Genomic DNA, 10,386 nt, shown 5'->3' on the forward strand with positions numbered 1-10,386 from the left:
GATGATTTCTCCTGGATTGTCCATCCAGGTAATCAGCCTTCCCAGACATGTTCTGGAGGCCCTCCCTGACTGTGGTGATTTCATTTCGCGTAGAGGAACAGTTTCTGGGAAGTGTATCCTGTGTGGTCTTCAATACATCCACATCCTTCTGTGTGAACTGAAGGCTTGTTTTAATGTCTTGTACATCTTTAGTCAGGTCGTCCAGCCGTTTGTTGGTAGACTCCATGATCATTTTTGTATGAAGCTTTTAAAGTTATTTTCCCGCTGAAGTATAATTTTCTCATAGAAAACGTTCTGCTTCTCCAAGAGTTCACCTACCTGCCCAGCAGAAATGTGATCCTCGTCATGAAAGTACTAATAGTAGGACGAGCCTGCTATTCACTCCGTGAAATGAGAGACGCTGGCAGTAGAGAACTCTGGAAATCGGTAGTCCTAAAACCGAGATAAATAGAAGTGCGGCCCTAGCCACAAATGGCTAACCAGTTAGAGTGCTTGGTATCCAGCAATAGTAGACCAGGTTGCCTAGCTTGATATCTAGCAGCTAGGCTAGCTGCTTAGCCAATGTAGTACCACCTTGTTTGAGCAAGGACATATATCAGCGGTCCCAGCGTTAACGCTAACTGCATCCCAGGATCCAGATATGAATAGGAAAACTATTGTAAACTTTTATTATCTAACTAGGTAGTTTATTGTTAAAGTAAAATAAACTGAGTCTCTAGTCTTATACTGTGCGTGTTGATTTCAGGGTTTTGCCTAGAGGAAAACCTGCATATATATATATATATATATATATATATATATATCTTGTGTGTGACTGAGGTGTTTTCAGTATGAATTACGGTAATTAGTTTGTTTAAGGATTAATAGGCTCTTTCTGATTAGACCTCAGGACCTGAACAACCTCTCATCTCCTTGTGTATGTTCTCCTCTTAGGAGTGGAATGACTACAAGCTACGCTGGACTCCTTCTGACTATGACAACGTCACATCCATCAGAGTCCCGTCAGAACTCATCTGGGTCCCAGACATCGTCCTCTACAACAAGTGAGTGACAGCAAAACTTTGTATGTCCGAAATTGTTGTCATTAACGTAAATGTAAAGTAGAGTTCAGGAGATTCCACTTCTAGGCCTATTTCAATGGTTAAATGTCGCCATCTACTAGGTTCCTGAATCCTAAGCTTAACATCATAAACGGTTAACATTTTAGACATTTAGCAGATGCCCTTATCCAGAGGAATTAGGGTTAAGTGCCTTGCTCAAGGGCACATCAACAGATTCTTCAACTAGTTGGCTCATGGATTCAAACCAACGACCTTTCAGTTACTGGCCCAATGCTCTAAACCGCTAGGCTACCGTTTCTCAAAAGTAATTTCCCGCTACAATGAACTGACAACTGTGATCCCATCTACATGTTATGGAGCATGCCAACACTGAGGATTTCATAGATGACATGAGTCAATGTACCTGTTTCTGTTAGCGTGTTAATGATTAAACAGCAGCTGTAGGCCTACTCTTGATAAAGTTCTGATCTTAAACAGCCATCCCCTCCCCAGTAGTACACTGCCATGTTATCCTCCTCCTAGCCCTCCCCAGTAGTACACTGCCATGTTATCCTGATACTAGCCCTCCCCAGTGATATACTGCCATGTTATCCTCATCCTAGCCCTCCCCAGTGATATACTGCCATGTTATCCTGATACTAGCCCTCCCCAGTGATATACTGCTATGTTATCCTCATCCTAGCCCTCCCCAGTGATATACTGCCATGTTATCCTCCTCCTAGCCCTCCCCAGTAGTACACTGCCATGTTATCCTGATACTAGCCCTCCCCAGTGATATACTGCCATGTTATCCTCCTCCTAGCCCTCCCCAGTAATATACTGCCATGTTATCCTCCTCCTTGCCATCTCCAGTAATATACTTCCATGTTATCCTCCTCCTAGCCCTCCCCAGTGATATACTGCCATGTTACCTGATCCTAGCCATCCCCAGTAATATACTGCCATGTTATCCTCCTCCTAGCCATCTCCAGTAATATACTTCCATGTTATCCTCCTCCTAGCCATCCCCAGTAATGTACTTCCATGTTATCCTCCTCCTAGCCATCTCCAGTAATATACTTCCATGTTATCCTCCTCCTAGCCCTCCCCAGTAATATACTGCCATGCTATCCTGATCCTAGCCATCCCCAGTGATATACTGCCATGTTATCCTGATCCTAGCCCTCCCCAGTGATATACTGCCATGTTATCCTCCTCCTAGCCCTCCCCAGTGATATACTGCCATGTTATCCTGATCCTAGCCCTCCCCAGTGATATACTGCCATGTTATCCTGATCCTAGCCCTCCCCAGTGATATACTGCCATGTTACCTGATCCTAGCCATCCACAGTGATATACTGCCATGTTATCCTCCTCCTAGCCCTCCCCAGTGATATACTGACATGTTACCTGATCCTAGCCATCCCCAGTAATATACTGCCATGTTATCCTCCTCCTAGCCATCTCCAGTAATATACTTCCATGTTATCCTCCTCCTAGCCCTCTCCAGTGATATACTGCCATGTTATCCTGATACTAGCCCTCCCCAGTGATATACTGCCATGTTATCCTCCTCCTAGCCCTCCTAATACTTTTCTCCTCATCTAAATGTATTCAACTTTCACGGCTGAATCTTTCAGATTAAACTCCTAGTATTTAATGACTGGGTTTCACCTCATCAAGCTCTTCCATATGATCACTATCAGTGAGTGAAATTAAAAAGGTGTGTGTGTGCGCGAGCGCGTGAGAGATTTGAGGAAGATGTAATGATAGACTTATATCTCTAGCTACAGCTATTAGCAGCGCGTATTAAAGCCATGATCAGGGATCTGTACCTCTTCAGAGGAGGAGATAAATTACAGACTGCAATAGAGGAGATAAGTTCTGGAGCTTGTTCCTGGAGGATCATAAGTCTCTACCAAAACAATGGCTCTGAGTCATGTGTGTTTTTGTGTGTAGATAAACAAGTTGTGAAGCGCTGATAAGGTTCCTGTCATATCGAAATGTCAAATCCCAGCTAGCACATAACCTTCTGAGAACCATATGTTTCTTAGAGCTTGGTGAGAGTGTGGTTGTCCTATGGTCATTTTACATACAACGTTCCGACAACGTTCTGGGAATGGTACAGGATAGTTGCTTGGCTTTGGAACATTCTCAGCACATTTAAGGAACTTGACAATATAACGTTATTTTGTAGGTATTTCATTACCTTAACAGAACGTTTCTTAAATGTTCAATTTAACATTTCATTTCAATTTTGGTAATATTCTAGGAACGTTCTCCAACTGGTTAGGAATGGGAATGTTCGGGTCCCGCTAGCGGGACAACTTACGGTGAAACTGGAGGGCGTGTAATTCAAATAAATAATAATAAACATTATGGATTTATACATTTATGTACATATAAGTGTCTTATATCGGATGGAAGCTTAAATTCTTATTAATCTAATTGCACTGTCCGATTTACAGTAGCTATTACAGCGAAAACATGCCATGCGGTTGTTTGAAGACAGCGCCCTACATTAAAAAAAAATCCATCGCTACAGGTTTCATACATTCACAAATAACGATGAAATATTCACTTACTTTTTAAAAGTCTTCCTCTGATTTGTCATCCAAAGGGTCCCAGCTAAAACATGTAGTGTTGTTTTGTTAGATGAAATCCTTCTTCATATCCCAAGAAGTCACTTTAGTTGGCGCCATCGATTTGAGTAATCCACTCGTTCAATATGCAGAGAAAGGAATCCGAAAATCTACCCTTAAACTTTGTTTCAACAAGTCAAAATAGATTTCTATTTACTCCTCAGATACCCTAAAATGTAATAAAACTATAATATTTCTTATGGAAAGAAGTATGTTCAATAGGAAACCGATTTTAGCAGGTGTGTAATGTCTTCATGTCGCGTGCAAACACGAATTTCCAAGACTGTGTCCCTCTACTAAAACGTATATTTCTTATTTGTTTTTGAAGTTACACGCCTGAAACCTTGAACATAGACTGCTGACACTCTGTGGAAGCCATAGGAATTGCATCCAGAGAGCTATATGACCTTACTCTTGCATTTCTAAGAGGATGGTCTCTCCAAAAAAATATATATTCCAGTTGGTTTTTCTTTGGATTTTCTCCTACCATATCTATTGTGTTATATTCTCCTACGTTATTTGAACATTTCTACAAACTTCAAAGTGTTTTCTTTCCAATGGTATCAAGTATATGCATATCCTGGCTTCAGGGCCTGAGCTACAGGAAGTTTACTTTGGGCAAGTCATTCAGACAGGAAGTGGAGAAAAAAAGGGGCCTAGCCCTAAGAACGTTTTAAGAACGTTAAGAAACAACATACTTCTGTGGGAATATTATTACTTCAGCATAAAGTTTCTTACAGGGTTCCTTATGGTTCTATTTAAAGTCATGTTCTCAAATTGATCTGAGAACATTAAGAACACTTTAGTAATGTTCAGAGAATGTTCTAAGAACGTTATTTAAAACATACATTTCATTCTCAGCATCAATAAAACTCTACCTCTATCTTGTTAAATGTGTTCAGGTGTGTTGGCTGAGTCCACTACTTGGCCACACCTGATCTTAATGAGTGCTTGTTTCCTTTGAAATGGGGTCTGTTTGAATAGACTAAAATTAACAGCATCGTATGAGCTTAAAATAAGCATGGCATGCTAGCTTCATCCTGGTGGTGCAGTGGACTAATTCCATGAATAGAGAACAGAGGATCATATGTTCCATTCTCACTGATGTGCCACAAATAAAAAAGTGCCACATGATTAATGCCAAAGTAACCTTTACATAACCGATCATTTCCGTTCTCAGAACGTTAATAAAACCTCTCAGGAAACCTTTCAGGGAACCAGAGTAAAATGTTCTCAGAACCTCCCTGGAACCATAGTAAAATGTTCTCAGAACCTCCCTGCAACCTAAAAATGTACTTTCCCTGAACAGGTGAAATTTTCACTTCTGCTCTCAAAACGTTAAAAAGACTCAGTTTTATCGGTCAGAAAATGTATGGCTTCATTCCCAGAACCAATGAGAAACCTGTCACGTCCTGACCAGCAGAGGGCGTAATTGTGTTAGTCTTGGTCAGGATGTGGCAGGGGGTTTGTGTTTGTTAAATGTTGTGTGGGTGATTGGACTCCCAATTGAAGGCAGGTGTGTTGAGTTGCCTTTGATTGGGAGTCCTATATAGGAGTGTGTGGTTTTCTTTGGGGTTGTGGGTAGTTGTCCTTGCACTGCGTTGTATGTGCCTGCAAGACTGTTGCTGTCGTCTTTATTGTTTTTGTCCAGTGGATACTTTACTCCTTTTTTTTTAATTAAAAAACATGAGTATCCACATACCTGCTGCGCCTTGGTCCATTCTTGACGACGGTTGTTACAAAACCAAAAACGTATGTATCACAACTTCCGCCGAAGTTGGTGCCTCTCCTTGTTCGGGCGGTGTTCGGCGGTCATCGTCACCGGCTTTCTAGCTGCCACCGATCCATGTTTCTTTATCCATTTGTTATGTCTTGATTGTTCACACCTGTTTCCCATTTCGTTATGATTACTTCCCTATTTAAACCCTCTGGTCATCATGATGTTTTGTGCGTTATTGTTTTACTGTTGGTCGTGTTCGTTGTGTGTATCGTTATTGTTTTATCCCTGCGTGAATTTTGTATGATGAGCTTTTTTCTAGAGTAAAGACGTATGTTTTACTCAGTTCGCTGGTTTCCTGCGATTGACTCTATTTCTCATCTCCTATACACGGACACTGACAGTATGCTCCCACAACTTCCAAATATGCTAGCTGGGAAGTGGCCTTAACAATATCTTGAGGGAGATAAATTAGCAAAAACTGGACTATTTACCAGATTGACAGAGTTATGTATTGGCTAACCCTGATAGTTTCAAAAATAATCAAAAAAATATTTTTTCATGGTTTGATTATTAATGTAACGTCTACAATAATTCACAATGTTTAACACTGTACTATACAACCATATAACTTTGTACAACAGGTTGGTCCAAACAAGTATTGTAATTGGTTGAGAAGCATGCAATATATATATATATATACTGCTCAAAAAAATTAAAGGAACACTTAAACAACACATCCTAGATCTGAATGAAAGAAATAATCTTATTAAATACTTGTTTCTTTACATAGTTGAATGTGCTGACAACAAAATCACACAAAAATAATCAATGGAAATCCAATTTATCAACCCATGGAGGTCTGGATTTGGAGTCCCACTCAAAATTAAAGTGGAAAACCACACTACAGGCTGATCCAACTTTGATGTAATGTCCTTAAAACAAGTCAAAATGAGGCTCAGTAGTGTGTGTGGCCTCCACGTGCCTGTATGACCTCCCTACAACACCTGGGCATGCTCCTGATGAGGTGGCGGATGGTCTCCAGAGGGATCTCCTCCCAGACCTGGACTAAAGCATCCGCCAACTCCTGGACAGTTTGTGGTGCAACGTGGCGTTGGTGGATGGAGCGAGACATGATGTCCCAGATGTGCTCAATTGGATTCAGGTCTGGGGAACGGGCGGGCCAGTCCATAGCATCAATGCCTTCCTCTTGCAGGAACTGCTGACACACTCCAGCCACATGAGGTCTAGCATTGTCTTGCATTAGGAGGAACCCAGGGCCAACCGCATCAGCATATGATCTCACAAGGGGTCTGAGGATCTCATCTCGGTACCTAATGGCAGTCAGGCTACCTCTGGCGAGCACATGGAGGGCTGTGCGGCCCCCCAAAGAAATGCCACCCCACACCATGACTGACCCACCACCAAACCGGTCATGCTGGAGGATGTTGCAGGCAGCAGAATGTTCTCCACAGCATCTCCAGACTCTGTCACGTCTGTCACATGTGCTCAGTGTGAACCTGCTTTCATCTGTGAAGATCACAGGGCGCCAGTGGCGAATTTGCCAATCTTGGTGTTCTCTGGCAAATGCCAAACGTCCTGCACGGTGTTGGGCTGTAAGCACAACCCCCACCTGTGGACGTCGGGCCCTCATACCACCCTCATGGAGTCTGTTTCTGACCGTTTGAGCAGACACATGCACATTTGTGGCCTGCTGGAGGTCATTTTGCAGGGCTCTGGCAGTGCTTCTCCTGCTCCTCCTTGCACAAAGGTGGAGGTAGCGGTCCTGCTGCTGGGTTGTTGCCCTCCTACGGCCTCCTCCACGTCTCCTGATGTACAGGCCTGTCTCCTGGTAGCGCCTCCATGCTCTGGACACTACGCTGACAGACACAGCAAACCTTCTTGCCACAGCTCGCATTGATGTGCCATCCTGGATGAGCTGCACTACCTGAGCCACTTGTGTGGGTTGTAGACTCCGTCTCATGCTACCACTAGAGTGAAAGCACCGCCAGCATTCAAAAGTGACCAAAACATCAGCCAGGAAGCATAGGAACTGAGAAGTGGTCTGTGGTCCCCACCTGCAGAACCACTCCTTTATTGGGGGTGTCTTGCAAATTGCCTATAATTTCCACCTGTTGTCTATTCCATTTGCACAACAGCATGTGAAATGTATTGTCAATCAGAGTTGCTTCCTAAGTGGACAGTTTGATTTCACAGAAGTGTGATTGACTTAGAGTTACATTGTGTTGTTTAAGTGTTCCCTTTATTTTTTTGAGCAGTGTATATATATATATATATATATATATACAGTGGGGAGAACAAGTATTTGATACACTGCCGATTTTGCAGGTTTTCCTACTTACAAAGCGTGTAGAGGTCTGTAATTTTTATCATAGGTACACTTCAACTGTGAGAGACGGAATCTAAAACAAAAATCCAGAAATTGACATTGTATGATTTTTAAGTAATTAATTTGCATTTTATTGCATGACATAAGTATTTGATCACCTACCAACCAGTAAGAATTCCGGCTCTCACAGACCTGTTAGTTTTTCTTTAAGAAGCCCTCCTGTTCTCCACTCATTACCTGTATTAACTGCACCTGTTTGAACTCGTTACCTGTATAAAAGACCTGTCAACACACTCAATCAAACAGGCTCCAACCTCTCCACAATGGCCAAGACCAGAGAGCTATGTAAGGACATCAGGGCTAAAATTGTAGACCTGCACAAGGCTGGGATGGGCTACAGGATAATAGGCAAGCAGCTTGGTGAGAAGGCAACAACTGTTGGCGCAATTATTAGAAAATGGAAGAAGTTCAAGATGACTGTCAATCACCCTCGGTCTGGGGCTCCATGCAAGATCTCACCTCGTGGGGCATCAATGATCATGAGGAAGGTGAGGGATCAGCCCAGAACTACACGGCAGGACCTGGTCAATGACCTGAAGAGAGCTGGGACCACAGTCTCAAAGAAAACGATTAGTAACACACTACGCCGTCATGGATTAAAATCCTGCAGCGAACGCAAGGTCCCCTGCTCAAGCCAGCGCATGTCAAGGCCCATCTGAAGTTTGCCAATGACCATGTGGATGATCCAGAGGAGGAATGGGAGAAGGTCATGTGGTCTGATGAGACAAAAATAGAGCTTTTTGGTCTAAACTCCACTCGCCGTGTTTGGAGTAAGAAGAAGGATGAGTACAACCCCAAGAACACCATCCCAACCGTGAACCATGGAGGTGGAAACATCATTATTTGGGGATGCTTTTCTGCAAAGGGGACAGGACGACTGCACCGTATTGAGGGGAGGATGGATGGGGCCATGTATCGCGAGATCTTGGCCAACAACCTCCTTCCATCAGTAAGAGCATTGAAGATGGGTCGTGGCTGGGTCTTCCAGCATGACAACGACCTGAAACACACAGCCAGGGCAACTAAGGAGTGGCTCCGTAAGAAGCATATCAAGGTCCTGGAGTGGCCTAGCCAGTCTCCAGACCTGAACCCAATAGAAAATCTTTGGAGGGAGCTGAAAGTCCATATTGCCCAGCAACAGCCCTGAAACCTGAAGGATCTGGAGAAGGTCTGTATGGAGGAGTGGGCCAAAATCCCTGCTGCAGTGTGTGCAAACCTGGTCAAGAACTACAGGAAATGTATAATCTCTGTAATTGCAAACAAAGGTTTCAAAGTTCTGCTTTTCTGATGTATCAAATACTTAAGTCATGCAATAAAATGCAAATTAATTATTTAAAAATCATATAATGTGATTTTCTGGATTTTTGTTTTAGATTCCGTCTCTCACAGTAGAAGTGTACCTATGATAAAAATTACAGACCTCTACATGCTTTTTAAGTAGGAAAACCTGCAAAATCGGCATTGTATCAAATACTTGTTCTCCCCACTGTGTATATACACAGTTGAAGTCGGATGTTTACATACACCTTAGCCAAGTACATTTAAACTTAGTTTTTCACAATTCCTGACATTTAATCCTAGTAAAAATGCCCTGTCTTAGGTTAGTTAGGATCACCACTTTATTTTAAGAATGTGAAATGTCAGAATAATAGTAGAGAGAATGATTTATTTCAGCGTTTATTTATTTCATCACATTCCCAGTGGGTCAGAAGTTTACATACACTCAATTAGTATTTGGTAGCATTGCCTTTAAATTGTTTAACTTGGGTCAAACATTTTGGGTAGCCTTCCACAAGCTTCCCACAATAAGTTGGGTGAATTTTGTCCCATTCCTCCTGACATAGCTGGTGTAACTGAGAAAGGTTTTTAGGCTTCCTTGCTCGCACATGCTTTTTCAGTTCTGTGATTGAGGTCAGGGCTTTGTGATGGCCAGTCCAATTCCTTGACTTTGTTGTCCTTAAGCCATTTTGCCACAACTTTGGAAGTATGCTTGGGGTCATTGTCCATTTGGAAGACCCATTTGCGACCAAGCTTTAACTTCCTGACTGATGTCTTGAGATGTTGCTTCAATATCCATAAAATTGTCCTACCTCATGATGCCATCTATTTTGTGAAGTGCACCAGTCCCTCCTGCTGCAAAGCACCCCCACAACATGATGCTGCCACCCCCGTGCTTCACAGTTGGGATGGTGTTCTTCGGCTTGCAAGCATCCCCCTTTTTCCTCCAAACATAACGATGGTCATTATGGCCAAACAGTTCTATTTTTGTTTCATCAGACCAGAGGACATTTCTCCAAAAAGTACGATCTTTGTCCCCAAGTTGCAAACCGTAGTCTGGCTTTTTTATAGTGGTTTTGGAGCAGTAGCTTCTTCCTTGCTGAGCAGCCTTTCAGGTTATGTTGATATAGGACTCGTTTTACTGTGGATATAGATACTTTTGTACCTGTTTCCTCCAGCATCTTCACAAGGTCCTTTGCTGTTGTTCTGGGATTGATTTGCACTTTTCACACCAAAGTACGTTCATCTCTAGGAGACAGAACACGTCTCTTTCCTGAGCGGTATGACGGCTACGTGGTA

General features: G+C 42.7%; 1 protein-coding gene across 1 annotated transcript in view; it reads left to right on the plus strand.

Moving 5' to 3' along the window:
- LOC106571024 (neuronal acetylcholine receptor subunit alpha-2) overlaps positions 1 to 10,386 on the plus strand; it is a 55,281-nt gene that overhangs the window by 22,971 nt on the left and 21,924 nt on the right. Inside the window, exon 4 of the mRNA XM_045695527.2 lies at positions 934 to 1,043. Coding sequence (XP_045551483.1) covers positions 934 to 1,043 — 110 coding nt within the window. The remainder of the gene's footprint in view (positions 1 to 933; positions 1,044 to 10,386) is intronic.

The sequence above is a fragment of the Salmo salar genome, chromosome 15, assembly GCF_965601325.2.
Source record: "Salmo salar chromosome 15, fSalSal1, whole genome shotgun sequence".
Taxonomy (NCBI): Eukaryota; Metazoa; Chordata; class Actinopteri; order Salmoniformes; family Salmonidae; genus Salmo; species Salmo salar.